General features: G+C 36.7%; 4 protein-coding genes across 7 annotated transcripts; 1 reads left to right on the top strand and 3 right to left on the bottom strand.

Moving 5' to 3' along the window:
- Positions 1-4,090: 4,090 nt before the first annotated feature.
- On the top strand, positions 4,091-7,409 carry LOC116201841 (transmembrane protein 234 homolog). Of its 4 annotated transcripts, none has more exons than XM_031533269.1 (2): positions 4,091-4,595; positions 5,620-5,746. In XM_031533269.1, the coding sequence occupies exon 1, from the start codon at positions 4,184-4,186 to the stop codon at positions 4,592-4,594; it is 411 nt and encodes a 136-aa protein (XP_031389129.1). In that variant the 5' UTR covers positions 4,091-4,183; the 3' UTR covers position 4,595; positions 5,620-5,746. The 4 variants fall into 4 exon arrangements, with proteins under 4 accessions (XP_031389129.1, XP_031389130.1, XP_031389128.1 ...); XM_031533270.1 differs by lacking the exon at positions 5,620-5,746 and adding an exon at positions 5,135-5,153; XM_031533268.1 differs by lacking the exon at positions 5,620-5,746 and adding an exon at positions 4,674-4,989.
- LOC116201840 (probable xyloglucan endotransglucosylase/hydrolase protein 26) lies at positions 5,385-7,198 on the bottom strand. Its single transcript, XM_031533266.1, has 4 exons — positions 6,995-7,198; positions 6,530-6,630; positions 6,124-6,317; positions 5,385-5,892 (listed from the first exon to the last, which is right to left on the bottom strand). The coding sequence occupies exons 1-4, from the start codon at positions 7,164-7,166 to the stop codon at positions 5,484-5,486; spliced, it is 876 nt and encodes a 291-aa protein (XP_031389126.1). The 5' UTR covers positions 7,167-7,198; the 3' UTR covers positions 5,385-5,483.
- A 3,958-nt stretch (positions 7,410-11,367) lies between the features above and the next one.
- LOC116199431 (aldehyde oxidase GLOX1-like) lies at positions 11,368-13,917 on the bottom strand. The gene is made up of 5 exons (XM_031529776.1): positions 13,806-13,917; positions 13,154-13,545; positions 12,816-12,979; positions 12,056-12,639; positions 11,368-11,966 (listed from the first exon to the last, which is right to left on the bottom strand). The coding sequence occupies exons 1-5, from the start codon at positions 13,915-13,917 to the stop codon at positions 11,368-11,370; spliced, it is 1,851 nt and encodes a 616-aa protein (XP_031385636.1).
- An 839-nt stretch (positions 13,918-14,756) lies between these two features.
- LOC116199067 (protein SPEAR1) lies at positions 14,757-17,726 on the bottom strand. The gene is made up of 5 exons (XM_031529361.1): positions 17,318-17,726; positions 16,320-16,436; positions 15,823-15,893; positions 15,472-15,562; positions 14,757-15,100 (listed from the first exon to the last, which is right to left on the bottom strand). Exons 1-5 carry the CDS (start codon positions 17,537-17,539, stop codon positions 14,975-14,977), a joined length of 627 nt encoding a protein of 208 aa, XP_031385221.1. The 5' UTR covers positions 17,540-17,726; the 3' UTR covers positions 14,757-14,974.
- Positions 17,727-21,903: the final 4,177 nt, after the last annotated feature.

Below are 21,903 nucleotides of genomic sequence, written 5' to 3'. Positions count from 1 at the left end.
CATAAAAAAGAATTCATTTTTTGAAAAAGTTAAATATATTGAGAAAATAACAATTGGTCCCACAAGTTTATATTTATATTTTCAAAATTTTTTAAAAAATAAGAATTTTAAAAAATGTTTTTCAAAAGTAGCTCAATAAATCGAGAAAATAACAATTGGCTCTACAAATCTATTTTTATATGTTTTAACAATTTAAAAAAATTGATTTTTTTAAATCGAGAAGATAATGTGTCAGTCCACATATCTATATTTATATATTTAATAAAATTAAAAACTTCGTTTCAATTTAAAAATATAATTTACTTTTCCTCATTCATTATATATGGGGTTAATTATCCAAAAAAAACACTAACTGTACACTTTGTACCGTTTCTGGCACAAACTATTGAAAATTGTTTAAAATTGGTGCAAATGTATTATTTTTTGTTATAAAATTATCAAAAAAATCTTTCACTATTTTCTGTTATAGTATTTCATTTAAAAAAATCGAAAATACCTAAAAATCTTTTAGATATTGGGTGATTTCCAATTGAAGGCAATGTGATCAAATATTTTTCAGTTGTGAAATATTTTGAAATTATAAAAGAATTGGATTATTTTATAGATTCTTTGTGGTCCGAAGACTTTCAATCAACTGCACTGCATAAGATGTTCAACCAACTGTACAACTTGAGATGTTCAGCAAACTTAAGCGCTTTAGGTTGCTGAGTTTTTTGACCAGGCCTAAGGTATTCTCTTAATTTAGTTTTGAAAAAATTTCTTGTCAAGTTTGTTTTTTTTTAAATCTTTTATCTTTTTTTTTTGTTGCTTTTGCCTGATTTGATCTATGATTCTATATTTGATAAAATATTTCTATTAAGCGATGCAATTTTTCTTTCAAACTTCCATTCATAATATTTTTTCTAGACTGGTGGAAAGAATAAGCAAAATCTATATACATGACAAAATATTGTTGATTATATAATATTATATTTAATAAATTATGAACTTTTGAAAATAAAATGAATATTTTGTTTTTTATAAAAGAATCAACATAACATAATATATTTTTAAACTTTTTATAATATTTTCTTATCTATATAGTATTCGAAATTCTTGAGTTTTTGTTTAAGAAAAAAACTTAATATCCACATAAATATTTAGGATAAAAATAAGTATATGCTCGCGTGCATGTGTTATGATAAGTAGTCATGCGGCTGACATGGCGTGCTTGGCCAGAAAGCATTAAAACAGTTGATTTTTTAGTAAAATTTCTCAAACTTTTGAGTTTTTTATTTTGATATTTTTTAATAAAAATGATTTTTGTAATTTTATAAGATATTTTATGATAAGATCCGGTTTTCTTCGTCTTCTGAGATTTTTTTATATATTTAAAATAATTCTCAATTAAACTATTTTTAGAAAATTCTAAAAAATATTTTTCTAACTTTTGGATAAGATATTGTTGATTACAAAATATTATTAAAAAATTACAAATTATTGAAAATAAAATGAATATATTTTATAAGAAATTGACATAATAGAATATTCTTAATCTTTTTAGAATATTTTATTATCTATATAGTATTAAAAAATCTTGAGTTTTTGTTTGAGATAAAACCTTAATATCTATAGAAATATTATTAGTATTAGAGTAAGTATATATATATATATATATATATATATATTATACATGTGTGTGTCTTATGTATGTAGTCATGCAGCTATCTTTAATATAGGCGTTATCGAATTTTTGAATTTCCAAAATTGAATGATTATTTTCTCATTACATATTGATGTAACGGAATATTTTTGAAACTTTTTGAGAAGATTTTATGATCCACATAATATTTTATAATTTTGAAAAAATGAGCATTTATTCATCGAAAAAATAACGGATTATTCATACATGTGATCTAATTATGTATTTTTGCGTACTTTATTGTTGATTTTCAACTAACGATAATCACATATCTAATAAAATATATTTTTATTGATCGTAACTTACGATTTATAATTGTTAGCTTTAAGCATGTGATATATAATAAAACTATTAAAAGAAAAAAGACATCACGTTTTACTCGCGCAACACGCAGGCTTAAGAGTATGGTGGACCCGTCCAGATGATCCAAGAATGTTCAGTTTCTGAATGAATTTTTCTCGATTTTGTTAATTTGTTAATTATGATATTATTTTATAATTAAAACTATTTTGTTATAACTTTTAAAAAATATTTTATGATAAGATCTGATTTTCTTTGTCTTCTAAGATTTTTTATATTTTAATTACAATTCTCAATTAAACTATATTGAGAAAATTTTAAAAGATATTTTTCTAATTTTTTGATACAATACTATTAATTACATGATATTATATTTAATAAATTACGATTTTTTGAAAATATCATGAATATTTTTTTAAAAGAAATTGACATAACATAATATTTTAAAACTTTTTAAGAATATTTTATTATGTATATAGTATTCGAAAGTCTTGAAATTTTTTTAAGATTAAAATGTAATGTCCACATAAATATTATTAGCATTAAAGATATGTAGTCATGCGACTATCTTTAATATAGACTTTTATTGAATTTTTGAATTTTTGAAATTGAGTGATTATTTTCTTGTTAGATATTGATGTTATAGAATATTTTGGAAACTTGAGAAAAGTTTAATATCTAAACAATTTTTGATAATTATAAAACAAACAAGTATTTATTTACCAAAAAAATAAATGAGTATTAATACATATGATCTAGTAGTATGTCTTTTAACTTTATTTGTGAAATTCAACTAACAATAGTCATATATCTAATAAAAATATTTTATTGATTATAAATTACAATTTATAACTGTTAGATTTAGACATATGATATATAATAAACTTGTTAAAAAGATACATCACGTTATATGTAAGGAAATATTGATTTTCTTTAATAAAGAAATATCTTTAACTTTTATCAGCAGCTACATAGATGGAATAATATCATGAAGTATATGATCAAATATGTAGCAAATATATAGCTCAAGTGATTCTCCAAACATTTTTGAAAATTCTATAGTTAAAAGTACTGCAAGGCATCTATATTATCGCATATAATATATTATAACAATATATATGTGAATTATAGATGCCATGAAAAAAGAGTCATATTAGAGAAAAAGTGGAATAGAAAGGACAATTACTATTTAAGAAAAGTTATTGGGTGATCCTATCTCGCCACGTGGCGTGAGGAAGTACCAATCAAAATGCATGAAACAAGAGATTTGGTACTAATCGCTCGAATAATTGCCATAATTATTTTTCATTAAATAATTTTTATTGGTTCTTCCTCACCGCGTCATTTGAAGTAGGATCACCTAAAATTTTCTCACTATTTAGGATTTATATGAGAGACAGTGTCATGCTAAAGAGATGAAGTGAAATAGACAGCGGAACTATCATTTAGGGATTATACGGGAAAAAATGTAATATTAGAGAAAGAAAGTGGAATAGAGAGCGCAACTATAATTTAGAATTTATGATAAAGAAAATGTTATGCAAGAGATAATAGAACTACCATTTAGGGATTAAGCGAGATAAAATGTCATATTAAAGAGAGAAAGTGAAATAAAGAGTGTGACTATTATTTAGGGTTTATAAAAGAGAAAGTATCATGTTAAAGAAAGTGGAATAGAGAATGATATAGGATTTATGAGAAAAAATGTCATGTAAGAGAGAGAGCCAAATTACTAGTTAAGTTTTATTAGAGAGAAAATGTCATCTTAGAGAGAAAAAAGTGAAATAGAGAGCGGAATTAGTATTTAGGGTTTAGAAGATAAAATGTATCATGTTAGAAAGAGAAAGTGAAATAGAACTACCATTTAGAGTTTATGAATGAGAAACTGTTTAGAGTTCATGAATAGTAGAGTGCACACTGAGAGTCCATTTAGTTTCAGAGTTTGATTTTAGAATTATGATTTTGATTTTAACTCTGCCCACTACACAACAAAATACATATTTTCCAAATCAAATTTATAATATCATTTCATTTATCATTTTTCACCATCAAAATCAAAATCAAAATCAAAATCAATCTCAAATCAAGGCGCTCCGATAAATTATGAAAGAGAAATTAGTCACTGAAAACGACGAAGTTCCCTTCTTTGTACCCTTGCTGACTGAGCTGACCTGAAGCTGCGGCAACAGAAATAACCGCGCAATGATCGTCGGAGACGCCGAGAAGATGGTGGCGGTGGGCCTTGTCTGGGGCGCCACCAACGCCCTCATGCGCCGCGGTGCCGTCCTCTGGGACCGCCAGCTGAAGTCCCTCGAATCTTCACCGCCGCCGTCGAATCGCCTCCAAAAGCTCGTCGCTTCACTCAGAAACTGGCTGAATCTGCTCTTGATTTGGCAGTATTCGGTCCCGTTCCTCATCAATCTCTCCGCCTCCGCCACCTTCTTCGCCATCCTGAGCCACACTCCCATCTCTCTGACCGTCCCCGTCACCAATGCCACGACTTTTGCCGCCACCGCCGTTTTCGGTGTCATCCTTGGCGAAGAGACCCGTCTCGGTCACGCCCTGCTGGGAACCGCCATCATTGTTCTCGGTGTTTGGCTGTGCATCATATAATGTAATCCCTCTGCTCCCTCAAATCTCAATTTTACGTTTTGGATGAATTCGATGAGGTGACTTCATTGTTGATATGCAGTCTTTCTCTGCTTAATTACTGTGTTGGGCACCCGTTCGGGCAAAATCTCTGGAAATGTGTGCTGAAATAGTGAAACTTTTGAGCTGGAATATTGCAATTTTCTGCTAAAAGAAATATTCTTTGGAGGATCTTCAATATGCTTTGCAAGTTGCTTAGTACTGAGGGTGTCAAGAGTCATATTATACAGAAGAAGATGACCGGCCTTTCGAGGGATGCTATAGGTTGTGCTAAAATCGGGGGCTTTCCACTGAGAACCATTACTTGTGTGTGCTACAGGAAATGATCCTTTCTGGGTATATGCCGTGGTTCCTGCTTTGTTGAATTTGTGTTTTGAGTTGATATCTTTCTTTGTTTAATTGGGGAGTTGTCTTGATTACATCAGAAAAAATATTAAGGAATTCATGTTTCATGTTAATATTTTTTTTTCAACTCATGACATGCTAACCTCAACCGTTCTCTAGCTGGTACAGGTTGAACTTTCCTATTCGGCTTAGCTGGCTTCTCGTTGACATTTCAAACCAGAGAACAATCAATGTATTGAATATATTTATTTCTCGACATATTGAAATACAAAAACTCCACTTATCCAAAAAAGAAAAAAGAAAAGTGCAGGAACTCAAATAGCAGTTATATGGTGTAGACAAATCATCATATATGTTTGGAACTGAAAACAAACAAAAAGATATCTTTCTTAGATAATAAGCTGGTATAGCGAAAGAAGTGGGACAGACCCCCTGATGTTGTCATCCTCCTTAGTCCTTAGAGACCATTAGGAGTTTGGTCTTGGGGAAATTCTTGATATTTCTCGCATTAGTATTGTGGTTTGAAGCACTCAGGAGGCATGTTCCAGTTGAACCTCTTATAGTCCTGGCAGTAATTGTAGATCATATAGTTGTCTCTTACCCAGTTCATTTGGCCTTGCTGAGCATTGCTCAATTGGCTGTAGACGTGTGACGTCCACCAGTTACTCGGCGTGTGGGCCGTACACTTGGCAATGCTCTCCGGGCCGAACCATGTGCAAGCCCTGGGCCTGAAGTTACGGTAGTTGGCCATGAAGGGTGCATTACTCCAGTCAGTCTTGATCCGACCGCCTTGGGTTGCCCAGTCATCTGCATTCCACAAGCTCGAGTAGAGCCACATCCCCTGTCTGTTAGGGTACAGAATTCCTTCCTTCTCGTAGTTCCTAAACACCCGGATGGGGATACTGTCGATATACCACCTGAAATTTTCGCCCATATTCTGAGAGGTCAGCAAAGTTTTTTTTTTTTTTTGTTCTTCTTTTTTTGGGATAAGGAAGAAAAGGAACAAATGCATAACTGATCTTAAGAAGTTGAATTTTGAGAGGAATGGATGTAAATGAACAAACTAGATGAATTAAATAGATAAAGACAGAATAATCCTCATTCTATGGAAGGAGAAAAATTTAGATAACCCGCAAGAGAGAACATACACGACTTCAGTTGGGTTCCAATGGATGGTGTAGTTGTGGAAATCGGCTGTGGGGTCAAACCACAAGTGAAATTGCTGCTCTCTGTTTCCTTTTCCTTGGGAGAAGATGTTTGTGTGGATGGTATAGGGATGTCCGGAGATATTGCCCAAGAACTCAAAGTCAATCTCGTCGTGCCAGTTCCCAGTTGAAGATAACTGCAATGTTAGAGGAATATATTTTAGTGTGTACATTATATATCTCCTGTTTGTCAGTGGCCGAGGTATTATTATGAAAACTTATTTGAAAGCAGGGCCAAAGTTATTATAAAAATGATTGCCCTAAATTTGGAAAGATGAGATTGATCAATGTGAAGTGAAGATTTCTGTAGTTTGAGAAATTTTATAGGAAAATGCTCTAATGCACTTACATAGTAGGCTGTCACTGTTCCAGCAGAGTTTCCAGGCACGAGCTTAATCAGCATTTCAAAGCTTCCGAAGAGATATGCGCTTTTTGATTGAAAAGCAGAGCCTGGGAGATAAGTTAACTGATGAGACTACTGATATCACGTATCCATGGCTTGCATATTCTGGTCTGATGGATGTTTGTGATAAGTTGACTTTCTAGTATCACTACACTAAACCTCTCGAGTCTACATACATGCTCTGCGTGAAATTTCAGCTTCAATATCTTGTACTTGTGCATATTATCAAACATGGGAATTTTAATTTGTCTCACAATGACATTGCATTCCTAACATTATCAAAATATTGACTTTTACGGTTTTTGACGATTAAAGATCAGAGAAGCAATACTGGGGCTTCGATGGAGCTCAGAAGTATCAAACTAGCTGATCAGAGGATGCCAAAAAGATATCAAGTTTAGAAGTAATTACCAGAAGTTTTGTCCAGGACGAGTTGAAGGTGATTCCCCCAGTCCAGTGTCTGGGAGTGGTGAGCACCCCAGGTGAAGTATGTGCTATCGATGAAATTGGCCTCGACTCCAGTTTGGTCAAGAGCAAATGCAGTGAAGAGGAGGGCAAGCACTAGAATCCGGAAACTAGCCATTTTTGAAATGCTCGCTACTTCTTGCCCTTCTTCTGGTGTGTGAACTTATTATTGTTCTTCTTGAGATGGGATTCATTTGGTTGCGTCTCTGGGGCCTTATATACCTGCAAATAGGACCTAACTCCCAGGCATGAACTTTGGTTTGACAATTTTTTTTTTCTCTTTTTAATCTTTTTAATTCTTAAAAATGGGGTTTTTTTTGTTTCTTAATGCATTGACCTTCTCAGGGTTTTTCAGAGTCTAGATTTTTTTTTTCCAAAAATTGTTATTCAGGTTTTTATTTCCCAGGAAACCTAGGAACTCATTATTGATCATGTTGCTTCTGTGCTTTCTTTTTGTCGTCGAATTAGTTTCCCAAAACTCGCTAATAATCTGATCACTTCTATGTACATAGGAGCAGAGAGGGACTTAATTAAGGATGATAATTATCAATGTGCCATATGGGTTTAACTCGACCATGTGAAATGCCGATCATGAATGTTAGCAAAACAAACCTTGGACAACCCTCTAATGGTCGATAGGATATTTCTTTATGAGATTAAGAGTCCAACACAGAAATATATTATAATAAACTTATAAAGAGACATATATATACATATATTCACATATATATGAATGTATCGTATTACTCCGATAGTTGTATTCTACTTTGTGGGGAAGTGCATAATAAATAATGATAAATATGAATACTTCCATACATGTAGAATTTAATAATAAGTTCCAGCTATGTGTCTACGCGTTTGGTGGTGGGAGAAGAGGCAACAGTCAATGCTGGTCGTGCTTGAGACTAATTGATCTTTGGTCCTAGCTAGACGTGAACTGAAATAGGGCAAAGCCTTTCCCTCAATTTGTGCTCATTCCGAATTGCCCGATAATATATGGTCCTTGGCCAGGTCATATGATCGATATTTTAGATGTGGAATCTGAACAATACAATAATGTGGATCCATTGAACGTAAAACCGGATATGACATTCCCCAAGTGTTAATGAGATTGGTCCGCTAGGTGATAGATTGTCCGGAGAGACTCCGGGCCGTTCGAATCTTGTCAGTGTTATTGCTTGTGATGACTAACTCAATCGGCCATATCTCTCTTGTAAGAAAAGGAAGGTGAAGGCGCACTTTCCATTAGCCGATGAGATAGAAGTGACGCGAGACGACTTACTTTGTGATTTTGGACCTTAATACGATATACAGAGCTGTGGAGTAGGGAAGCAATACACGAGTCCAATTCCATTATCTGGAGGAAAGGAGTTGCAATTTATTAAACAACATCAAACAAGCTAGTTTAATCGTTCCGGTTCGAGATTTGTACTTTCCAGATGGTAGATTTGCTGCGATTTTCGGAAATATTGTGCATGGGCTGGTGATGGTAAGAACTCAACTTTGAGTTCCTTGAGAAATCGTGCGTTGGTTAGGGATCAAAGTTTGATTGGTGTGATGGGGAAGTAAAGAATGATATTTGATAGTTGATACTAATTATCAGATGGAATAGTTGCACTTTATATGCCGATTAATTTCATCAATTGCGCTTCTATTCCATATGTCCCCAAAGATGGTCTCAGCCAGCCAGGAAGGCCCGATCGAGCAATTGTTTATGTTGGGCCGGTTTCTCTCCTATATGGAGAATGGTGAGTGCGGGTGTTGGAAGTAATCCCACATGGAAAAGTTGAGAGGAAATCCATAGGTTTATAAGAGATAATGGTCTAGCAACCCATTGGCTTAAGCTTTTGGGTTGCGGATGGGCCCGAGTCTCAAGTAAGCCCATGGATTTTTCCCAACAAGTGGTATCAGAGATTCGGGTTAGAGAAGTTTGAGTTTTTTTCGGTGTTTTCGAGATGGAGGAGTCTACAGGATCCATGTTCAAGTTGAATGCAACCAACTACTCTATATGGAAGTCTCGGATGGAGGATCTTCTATTTTGTAGGGATTTGTACGATCCTATTGAAGGGGATTCCGTGAAACCCAAAGATAAGGATGACAAGGCTTGGGAACGCACAAATCGGAAGACTATTGGTTTGATTCGGCAGTGGATAGACAATAGTATTTATCATCATGTTGCTCAGGAGACAAATGCGAAAGTTTTGTGGGATAAATTGACAAATCTCTATGCGAGGAAGACACCACAAAATAAGGCATTCCTCGTGAAGAAGCTGGTTCATCTTCGTTTCCAGGATGGAGGTGATATGGCTGCGCACATGAGTAATTTCCAAGATATTATTAACCAGTTGACGAACCTGGAGATAATATTACCCGATGAGTTGCAGGCCTGTCTACTTTTAGGGACTCTACCGGATAATTGGGACACACTCGTGGTTGCATTAAGCAATTCTGCGCCAAACGGGAAACTATCGTTGGCTACGGTGACAGACAGTTTATTTAATGAGGAGACTAGAAGGAAAGGCACGGGAATTTCCATTCAGTCTGAAGCTTTGGTTACTGAACAACGGGGGAGAAGTCAAAACAGAAATTTCTCTTCCAAGCATAGTAACTCACGTGGCAAATCGAGGGGCAGATCAAAGTCGAAGACGAGGAAAGTGGTCACTTGCTATCATTGTGGAAAAGAGGGACACTACAAAAGGGAGTGTAGAGCTCTGAAGAAAAATCAGAATGGCAACGGTGAGAGCAAGAAGGAAGAAGGCACTACAGCAGTGGCATGTGATGGAGAGACCTACATCATTTGTGATGAAGCTTATGTGAATTTCACATGTCAGGACTCTACCTGGGTTGCAGATACAGGTGCCTCGTTTCATGTCACTCCTCATCGGGATTTCTTTTCATCTTACACTACCGGGGACTATGGTTATGTGAGAATGGGGAATGGACAATCATGCAAGATTGTCGGTATTGGTGATGTCTGTCTAGAGACCGAGCTTGGCTGCAAGTTGTTTTTGAAGAAGGTGAGGCATGTTCCAGAAATTCGCCTTAACCTAATCTCGACGGGTCAACTTGATGATGAAGGCTACAGTAACGAATTTAGCAATGGGAGATGGAAGCTCTCCAAGGGTTCGTTGATTGTGGCACGGGGTCAGAAGACCGACACTCTCTACAGGCTGCGTGCCAGACACAATTCCGGTCAAATTAATGTTGCTGAGAATTATCCTATCGAGCTATGGCATAGGAGACTTGGGCATATCAGCGAGAAAGGTATTCAAATTCTTGCTAGAAAGCAGTCTTTGCCCGTTAAAGGTATGCACTTGAGCACTTGTGATCACTGTTTAGCTGGTAAGTAGAGGAGAGTTTCTTTTGTTAGAAGTCGTCCCTCTAGATGCCATCATATACTTGATCTTGTGCATACAGATGTTTGTTTTATGTCGGATAGATCTCTTGGTGGTGCTCTCTATTTTGTGACATTTATAGATGATCACACCAGGAAAGTTTGGGCTTACCCTATGAGAACTAAAGATCAGGTGACTGAGATTTTCAAGAACTTCCATGTAACAGTGGTATCAGAGCCCAAGGTAATGATCCTGGGGAAGTGCACACGCTATGCGTGGAAACCCACACCACGACAAGGCTCGAGTGTGGAACTCGTGGCTAGTGATGGGCCTAACAATTGGTATCCGAGTCCGGAAGTGGAAGCCCGGCTCGAAGTCCTCCATATAGTCGAGAAGGGAGGGAATTGTTGGGCCGGTTTTCTCTCCTATATGGAGAATGGTAAGGGCCTAACAATTGGTATCCGAGTTCGGAAGTAAAAAACCCGGCTCGAAGTCCTCCATATAGTCGAGAATGGGGGGGAATTGTTGGGCCAGTTTCTCTCCTATATGGAGAATGGTGAGTGCGGGTGTTGGAAGTAATCCCACATGGAAAAGTTGAGAGGAAATCCATAGGTTTATAAGAGATAATGGTCTAGTAACCCATTGGCTTAAGCTTTTGGGTTGCGGATGGGCCCGAGCTCAAGTAAGCCCATGGATTTTTCCCAACAGTTTATACTAGAGAGACAATCCTTCGAGGATTTTCTCATAGTAATCCTTTCTCGGTGTAGGGTCGATGACAATGACTCAATGAGATTGTAGCCAAATGATTCTACGACCTGCAAGTACTGCTAAGTTTGTAACTCGTACTTGAATTGGGTGCGTGACAAAGTGATGAGATCGAAAAGTGAAACTCAAATTTCATGTGAATGAATTGATTAGCTATTATAAATGAGATCAGGAAGAGCCTTTTGGAATATATGCATGAATTTTAAATTCGTTGTCCTCTTACTGGATTTGGACCCATTTCCCGACACTCGGGATCCCACGGTAGACCACAAACACGAGGTAGTACCCAGCCGGAGCAATCCTGCCTGATGGTGGAGCCCTGGCCGTGACATGCTGGACCCCGAACAGATCAGCCGAGAGGTCGGTGAAGCCGAGCTGGATGAGCCTCTGGTTCATGGAATAGCCATGGGTGGTGAAGGGCGGCGCATACATCGTGACCTTGATTTGCCTCATCGGGACCTCGTTAAGGGTACCGAAGACACGGAAGCTAATATGGAAGTCGTTCCCAAATGTCATCCTGTTGTCGAACTGCAGGATCTCGGGTTGGTAGTGCTGGAGGGCCGGGTCAAGATAGGGAGGGTAGAACTTCTCTAGGCGCATCTCAGTCGGATATTCGACGCCCTCGAATTGGTAAGTCGGGTTCGTGTTGCTGCCTCCGACCAGGATTGTGGCATCAGGGAGGACCGAGGAGGTGGAATGGTACATCCTCGGGATAGTGGTAGCCTTCAGCACCTTGAACCTTTCCCTCCCGACCTTCTCAGGTCTGAAGAGGACCGGGTTGTAGTTCGGTTCCGCAGCGTGGTTCCATGCGGCAGTTCCTGTTCCATCGAAGATCCAACCAATATTATTAAAAATTCACATAGTTTCGCCCTAGCTAATATTGTATCAGCTGTAAAATGTGGAGTACCTTTCTTGGCTCCGTTGATCATGAGTATATCTCCAGTGGGGAGGTTGAGCATGTCGCCCATCACCCTCCGGGACGGCATTTTTTCCCTCATCCAGTTGGGGTTCGGGTCGGAGACCACAAGCCGTCCGCAGTCTTGCAGGGCATTCAACAATACTCTGCCACCCTTTCTTTCCGGGTCTGCCAACCCGTATGCCTTCGGTTGAGCGCCACCGCACACCATCACCTGAATTTCTTTGGGCTTGTTATTCTCATCCAGCCTGATGGGGAGGAGCGCAGACATGCCTGAGGCGGGGTAGTTCCGGGACCCGCCCCGAAGCCTGGGGAATTCCTTGATCACCTGGTTGGTCCGAGGGTTGAAGAGGATCGAACGGCTGTTGGCAAAGATGAAGAGGTTCCCGTCGGGAAGGAGGTGAACAAAGGGGTACAGGTTGTTCTCGTCAAGGTCCGTGGTCTCATCCATGAAGGTTGATAAGATCAATTGGCCATTGGCTTGCCCGTTTGCGGTTACGTACTCGTAGTTGTATGCTTTCCTGCCTCCAATCACAAAGAAGCTTCCATCTTCTAACTTCGCCTGAGTTGCATACCTAAATTTACAAGGAAAACATCAGATCATATTGAATCTTTGGAAAATCGAAATGATGTTACAATCAATGAAAAGGTCCGGTTTATAAGGTTGCATGCAGTTGTACATACATAAAAACTAGGAAAACGTAACTAGACGAGTTAAATAGAAAATATTGACTCCAGAGATATATAATACCATCTCGGACTTCCGAGTACGTCTGCGGTGTCTTTATTCCAATCGCAGGTACTGCATGGCTCGATGACCCTGACGGATTTCAATCCAGAATAGAAGCCCCCGGTGCTCACAAGAGAGCCATCAACTGCTAGCCCGCCAGAAGAGCACCATGGGTCAGTGATGACCTGCGCACATAAGAAAATCGATCAATGATATCTTCCAGTTCTACTTCATCATGCAGATCATGAACTGATTAAGCTTTTCCCGGATAAGCATAGAGTAGTTCGCAGTATCTGTATACAAGTCCCATATACAGTAGCTAGGAGCCTCTAAGAGCATGGATAGATGTAATAACTCACATGGAGAGGTCTCAGTTGTTGCGTTTCAATGTTGTATGCGACGGCATGGGCCCAGCAGTCTGGCTTGCCATCAGGTCCCAGAGGGCAAGGACTAAATGGAGGCAATGCAAGCTTCGATGGACCGAGACCCGTGGAGTCGAAGATCACCACCTCATTGTGGGGCATCAGCTGCAGGTGCATCGCAGAGACCCCGGAATTGTCAAGGATCAACTCCCATTCACCGGCATAGTTTGTTTGGAATTCGGACTTGTCCATATCCTGGAAGAAATCCGAGGCATCCGGTACGACAAACCCACCTTTCTCTCCATTAACTGCGTCCTCCTGATACTCGAGCTTCCCGGCATCACCTTTCAAGCCTCCATCATTCCCAATAAAAAACCTCTTGCTCATATCTGCATGCAGTAAACAATCGTGTTTATTAATAGATACAGATATAGATATGTACGCGTCAGATATCGCACCACTCGGCATTATAGCTGCCCTAGCTAGTTCGTGTATGAATCATTCTGAGTTTTGTACACTCAACATGACAAAAAATCAGATGTTCGGATCATCTAAGTCGGGATATATACCCACACTTCTGCAATGCTATATGATTCATTGGAAAAAGCTTAGGCAGTTGCAACACATGGTATTTACACGATGAACCTACCATCGATGAGTCTCTGGGGATTAAATCCGAAGTCAATCTTGAAGCCCTGCGAGAAGACGAAGAAGAGAGGGAGGAGGAAGACAGTTCGTCTGATCATGGAGACGACAGCCATTGGGAGAGGGTTTATGATCTACAATGGATGTTTGTGCCTAAGCTTGTTCCTGGACAGGGGCCATTATTTATATGTTTTTATTGCACTGGATTTTCAGGTAATTGTCTGTTGAAGACAACAAGGATTCTGTTGCGAAGGTCTGTGCTCCCTACGACCCACTGTCTTTCTGTTCTTTATTATCGGTCTTAATTAACGTGTTTTTTTCCCCATGCAATATATAGGATTATATTGTTGTCACAGTTTTTTTTTTTTCCCTTTTCAAATGGCTGAAGAATTTATATACCAGAATGTTGATTGATCTTTACACATTCAACATTGAAGAAAAAAAAGGTTATAAGAACTGATTCTATTTTTTTATTAAAAATAAAATTGAAATTTACCTAAAGAACAATAATTTTTTTTAAAAAAATAAAACTAACTCCTTTTCTTCTTTTTTTCCCTCCCCTTTTTCGAACAAATTCAAGAAACAAGGTTCGACCTGTTTATTTTTGCTAATAGTCCGAATTCGGACGATCATCGCGCCTTATAGAGAATGACTCCAAACCACTGCACCAGGACTACTCTCAATTCTATATAATGATCAAATTCATGGTTGTTTATTAATTAGTTAGTTCATTTCCATGGTTGGAAATACGAGAATTAAGCTGCATGTTAGCTTGTAATGGTTTTGTGATGCTTCTCATGTGACCTTCTTATCTCTCTTGTTTTGGATGTATAAACTTATAAGAATTTCGTATTTTCGGGGTAGACATTTAATTTTTTTTACGATCAGCAAAATGACTTGCACAAAAAGGATCCCTATGCTTTATCTTATGTGAAAGGTGCATAATAACATCAATAATCAATGGCAGGACATGTTGAGAAAAGAAATTATGAAATATCCGTATATACAAACATAAAAACGAAAATTATCTCACAGCTTCCTTATGGAAAAGAGAGAAAAAACAGAAAAATAGTTTACATGTTTCAAAGCATCCATTTCGCTCAAGGTTATGAGCCGAAGGAAGCAAAAACTGATTATATATGTAACGATGATGATGTTAGGACTGATTGAAGTCTAAAGTGAAAGTCTGAGCTCCAAATCTACTTCTTGATTGTTGTCACTCGACTCCGATGAGTTCTGACTGCTTGAGCCAAATGGGTCACTGATCAATCGTGTCTTGCTCCTCCTTTCCCATGAACCCTGCATAATATATCACAAACACAATTAATTTGATCACACGATGAAATCTCTTTTGGCACACCAAAATTAAATCTTCATTTTCCTGATATTTCTCCTTCGACTTGTATGTAATGGTCTCTGGCTATGTCGACGTTAATAAACTTTATGAGTTTAGGACTATTTGAGGAAAAAAATTTCGAACATCTCAGGCCAAGTCAATCGATCAAGAACTGATTAGGAATGAATTTCCCTTACATATACGATCCATTTTGACAAGAAAAACAGTCAAGATGCATACAAGTATGAGTTCTAGAAGAAACTTCGCCCATACTGGATTGTATAGATGCATATATATGGTAAGAGGAGAGATATGATCTTGAAACCATATGTACCTCTAGGTTTGGATTTACGAATTGCTTGTTATCGATATTGGATTGTGAAAACTGGAAGGATGCCGACATGTCTTGGTTGTTGGGTCTCCAGCTGTTTCAAAAGAAAAACCGCATGAATTGAATATGTAAATTACTTGTGACAAGTATGTTACATCAGGGACGAAGCCAATGTAAAAGTACTTTGTCCTCCCTGAACTTTGAAATTTTTAAATTTTGCCCCAAAAGTATAAATTCCCCCCCCGGATAAAAATCTTGGCTCCGCCCCTGTGTTACATGTCCCGAGTTGAAATCTGTCATTAAACATGTCTGCTCGAATCGATGTAGATAGTAACCAGATGAAGGATTCTTTACCTTGCAGTGCTTGTCGATTGGGGGTGATCTTCATAGAGGATGTTTGTTGTTCCATATTCCGTCAGTCCCATCTGCATAATGATAAAGTAACAAATTAGAAAAGGGTGTATATATGATTAGAAGTCGTCTGATTCACGTACTACATTTCACTTACTAATCCAAATTAAATCGAAAGAATTTAACATATATTATGCATGCAGGCAGTCGTTTATCGAAGAATTAATGTTCATTATCCAATTCTTCTGGGTAATCTAAACATGTATATTGTTAATATCGATTATCGATCATAGCGAAATCTTGGAGAAAATAAATAGCTGGCCTGCCTCTGGGGATTAATTAGTAGATGTTGCTTTCTTATCATCAACTTTGGAAATGAATAGAAATTGACAATTTCTATCTAATTATACATAACTACTATGTTAGGTAAAGGAAACATAAATTTGTGATAAGAATGAACTAATTATTAAGAACAAAGATTTGATTAGATGCTGCCGTACCGTGAAGTTTTGTTGGAAACTATAAGAGGGCGGTGAAGTTGAAAGTGGCTGTGTCAATGACGATGACGATGGTGCCATTGATGAAGAACAAGCCGTCAAAACTCTCGGATCAGCTCCCTGTGGTGAATACATCTGTTAAGCACTCATACATTCATATACACGAAAACTTACTTATTACCAAATTAAATGAACTCCAATTCTCAGGACCCTATCTGTTACTACCCATGGCTCCAGAAAGGAATTATATTCCAACTTATCCGTTCAGATCGAGGAGAGACAAATGAAGACCAACATTTACACATATGATTCGCAGTGTGTGCAACATCAAGACCAACAACTTCAAAAGATTGCATCATCTTACAGTCGATAATAGCAAAATGAACGAAAGGGTTTTGATCCTTTAGCTCATTGATCAATCGATGAGCATATTTGACGAGGGCAGAAAGACTGGGAATGCAATCTGTGTGTCGATATATATATATATATATATATATATATGAATGTACGGGTTTGACATAATATACATTACTTGTCTATCACAACATTAGAACCGAACTGGGGTATGCCGAGGTTGTACAATTTTTATCAAAGTTTCATAATGTTTTGGTCAATTTCTTAGTTATACAAACTGGCCTTTTTCTATTTCACCAGTCAAACTGGTGTGAACAATAAAATAGCAGCAATGTGTAAATGCACAGGACATGTGATACAAGGTTAAATACTCCATCCCTATAGTTCAACCGGAAAAGGATGTTGTCCCCATATGATATATATGCATGCGCGCGGGCATTTGTCTACATGCTTATAAATAGACACAGCGCTGTACGTAGGCCTGAGCATCGGTGTGGTGCGTTTAGGGCACGTGGAAGTTCTAGATCTATCTTATCCATTTCAGCCTCACGAGTTAATTCCGATCTAAGCTTAAATAAGGGTTGCATATATATCACATGTATGCTCTAAAAAGGGAGAGAGAGGATGGGAGAGATTTATATACATACATGAATGAAGTTAGTCGATGGAAGATTGAAGCAACACCCCATTTCCTCATGCAATCTAATCTTCTCCAATTGGGCAACTCCAAGTCCCCTCTGTGGCTGCTTCGGCTTCTCCGGGTTGCCCCTCTTGCTTCTCCTTGACGACGATGATGGTGATGATGATGGCGACGACGATGATGACGATGATCCCATGTTTGTCTTCCCAAAGTTATTGCTACTCATCATGTAAAAATCAATACTCTCTTTTCCAGAGAGAAATGGAGACTTCTCGTGGGGAGGAAGGAATTCTCCAAGAATAATGGAAATGAAGATGAAGAAGAAGAAGCTGTTGAAATAATCAGATCTCTCTCTCTCTCTCTCTCTAGCCCCTCTATATGTATGTATATGTATGTATATTTGAGGTTTGGTTTGATGATATGATTTGCATAGCTGGATTAGATTTCTGTGCAGGTTTGTGTTTTTATATGCATGGATTTTTGGGGCATTAATTAATATTTGAAATTAATTAATAAATTCATTGGCCTTTTCCACATCTACATTAGCCAGCCTAAGATACACATAATCTCTCTGTCTAAGCCAAGTAATTAATTGATTTCTTAATTGCTGAGTTCCAAATTTTATGTTGCTTTTTAGATTCTGATCATGTGGTGAAGATTGTTGTCTAAGTTTAGCACAAAACGTAATATTAATTATTAACTATGAGAGAGAGAAAAATAGGAGTATATCGCGTCTCTGCAACTAATGCACGGGATGTATACATGCTTGATCTGTTGCTAATTTACACTTCGAGATTATAGTATATAATCTACTACAGATATTGCCTTGACGTAATTATCTTTAATTCGTGTCAATCATCGTTAATAAATTAGTTATATCTACCGACTGCTTATTTTTTAAGCACATGAGGGTCCTCCTTTTATTTTTCGAGCTGGACTTGTGTATCTCATATCCTGGACACGTATTATTGTTTTTCCAAAAAAAATAAAGGCCTGAAATTAATTAATATTCTTTTATTTTAGTTTAATTAGTTGTGCTTTAATAAATAAAGTCTCTTCGGATGCAAATCTATTTTATGTGTTTTTGCTGGTGCTTGATCAGTGGCAGATTTCGATCCTCCAGAACTCCATTTTTTTTTCGGGTAAGTCGCCCCCCGGTAAGGTCCATAACTCCATTAATGAAATATTAATATACCAACGTAGATTGGTTCAAACGGTTCAACGCTTACTTTGCTTAAGTAAAGTCTCGGATTTGAGTTTTTATAAATGCAGAAAATTCACGATGGGAGAACATTACCCTTTAGTGGGTCGACCTGACTCGACTGAATTAGTTGAAGTCCAACTGAGCTTCCGGATACCGGGGTTCACACCGAAAAAATATTAATATAAGATTTTGAGCTGATGTGGTCCCACCAATACATGTGATTTTGGTTTTCTTAATCATAATTAACATCATCATGATACAAATAATCTAATTTGGTGAAAGATCTAACCTAGGAATAACCAGTAAAAATCTCAAAAGCGGCTCCTTCTTAATTAAGAAAGGAAAATCCAAATTGCTAACTTATGGATTGGAAAATGCAATTAATTTAGGGCCAAAATAACGATTTAAATTCTAGATTCTAGAAATCTTGCCGACTGATCTTTTCCTACTATTGAATGTTTTAAGTTTTGACACTAATCATGGAAATCGAAGGGTTGTAATTGAAGGTGTATGGATGCTTGAAACGGTGGGATGTTTCTCTAATTAGTGAAACCACGAGGTGGCTGAGCAGAAGCATAATCTTGTTGTACGTGTTGGTTTATCTTAACCACAAAATACTTTTAGTTAATTTCAAACGTCTATATTATAAATATAGTTCATCCACTATACAACGTAATTTGTCAATTATACTGTAATTGGTTTTTACCTAGCTAGAAGAGGTATAGGTAAACCTAACTCAAGATTAGAGAATTATATAATGAAAATTAAGAATAAAATATGCCGGTCAACACATTAGGAGAGCTATAATTGCTTAATTATTTTCATGAATTTTGACCAGAAGATAGAGATGGTTTTTTTTTTTGAAGTTTATGATATATGAGATTTATAGGATAAAATCTAATCGAGCTGTTCAAAGCATGATTCCTGGGGTCATATTTTATTAGTGGTTTATTTGTTGGAAAGTGAGAAGCCAAATAACTTTATATTTTCATTTTTATTTCCTAATAATTGTTTAGAAAAGACATGTGAACTTCAACACACAATTCATGTCCAAAATAAAATAAACAGACTGCCAACTATGTTTATGTTGGAATTAATTGCCACGTCAGCTCCTTTAACTTGCGTCATCCCCTGAGTTATCAAAATCAAATTACGCATTAAATAATGGGAAATGAACTGGAAAAGAGCTGAAATTGCAATTAGATATATATTAGTTATGATTCCCATATATTTTCAACTCGATCAATTCCCAAGCCAAGCATGCCCATTAATCTTATGCAATAAACTACGACATGTAAGATCTTTGTTGCAAAGAGAAGGGATATGGTCAATGTGTATCTTAATCTCGACTCGATCTATAAGAATTTTCAATCTCTGTGGGGAAGGAAGAATACAGAATATATGTTTATTGCTTGTAATGAATCAGACAACACACGTTTGAACATAATCATCTTTTCTTATTAGTAAATGATCTTTGCTTGATTATGCAAGAAATTATTTGTCATAATATCATTAGCTCCTTGAAGATGATCTTACCCGAAAATGCGTACAAATCTATATACGCCCCTTGCATTTTCCGGAATTTATAAACCAACCGAAATGAGAGTGAGATCTTGGGATTCTTATATGTACGATCATGAATAATAATTATGTATAGAAGCCGTACTTGTGTAAACCGACATAAAATCACAATAATTAATCACAGAGACCATTGTTATCAGAACCGGACCGGACCGGCCGGTTCGACCGTCCGGACCGGGAACCGGCACCAAGTCCGGTCCGGTTCGCCTAAAAACCGAAATTGCAGCTTTGAACCGCCGGACCCATTGAACCGGCCGGTTTTAAGCAAAATTTCATTAAACCGGCCGGTTCTATGGGTTTTTATGGGTTTCCTATTTAATATAAAAATTGATTGGTTGTGTAAGGATTTGAACTCATGACCTCTTGCTTTTCATATTAGCATACTACCAACCAAGCCACCACCACTTTTTTGTTCTTTTAACTCTACTTTTAAGTACTTATTAAAATAAAATATTTATTTTGAAGTAAGAAATATTAAATATAGATTCTTTCTTATACTATTGTTATATTTCTTTAAAATCATCATACTTTTATCTTAATTATCATAATTTTTTTAATAATATGAATATTTATTTTATTTTAAATAAACGAGCGGTCCGACCCATCGAACCCCCGGTTGGACCCATAAACCCATGACCCCGTACCCCTTCCGGTTCATCATCCGGTCCGGTTCTGATAACACTGACAGAGACAGAAAAAATAACTCTAATTTGTTCGGTTGTTTAATCTTTTCTTTCTCAAATATTACTTATTAATTCTGAGGGTCATTTTCGTTCATAAAATAAATACTAATCTCCCAAAGCTAGCTTTCAAAATAAGACATTCAACGAATAGATACTAAATTGTAGTAACTTGTATGTAAATAAATAATTCTAAAAATTATTAATTAGGTCGCAAAAGAGGCACGTTTAATTTGTATTCAAATATTTTATTTAGATATATCTTTATCTTTTTAATTCTCTTTGATGTTTTAGGCATAGGTCCAATATGATTAAGCAGTAGAATGCATAAGAGGTCAGGCCCCACTATATATACAATTATTGGTTAATTTTCATACGCCGCTATTGATAGTATACTTGATGGAAATCTCTTAAATCTAGTTAGAAATTAACCAACGGCCCAATACTAAATAAATTTTCAATATCATGCATGTTAGCTATATATATATATATATATATATATATACACACACTAGTTATACTAGTGGTAACCTGTGCATGCACGGGATAAATTTTTATATATTATGGAACAAAATTGAATAAAATTACCCATAGCTTTTGACCGAATTTTTTTTTGCTTCATAGCTAAGTAAATGAAGCAAAGTTAAATAAGAAAAGGAAAAAAAAAGAAGAAAAGTAGAATTATTTGAGAGAAAGCAAAACGAGTAAAACTCTCCATGAGAACTTTCAAAATTCTTCCTCTTTATTTACGTCATGTGACTAAACTTTGAGATGATTGTATATCTTTTACCTCGCGATGGCTAGTAAATGAAGATCCTGCATTAATCACTATGGTGTATTACCGAATGATTAAGGTAAAATACTTCAACCTTTCCTAAAAAAAGCAAGGAAATCTGTTGGATCATGTGGAATTAATGATTTAAATCTCACTTGATACATGGGAATGTAATGGCATGGATTTCGCATAGTGTATTTTATTGAGAGAAAAACAGTGATTTTTTTTTTCGGATAAGTGGTTAATTATTTCATTAATTGCCAAAGGAATACTTAAAAGGACTACCTACCCAAGAGCCTATACATCAAAGTGAAACCTATCTCAGAAGCTTAACTCCTGAGCAAAAGAAGAAT

This window comes from Punica granatum, chromosome 3, assembly GCF_007655135.1.
Source record: "Punica granatum isolate Tunisia-2019 chromosome 3, ASM765513v2, whole genome shotgun sequence".
NCBI classification, from domain to species: Eukaryota; Viridiplantae; Streptophyta; class Magnoliopsida; order Myrtales; family Lythraceae; genus Punica; species Punica granatum.
This window is presented reverse-complemented; position numbering and strand designations above follow the sequence as displayed.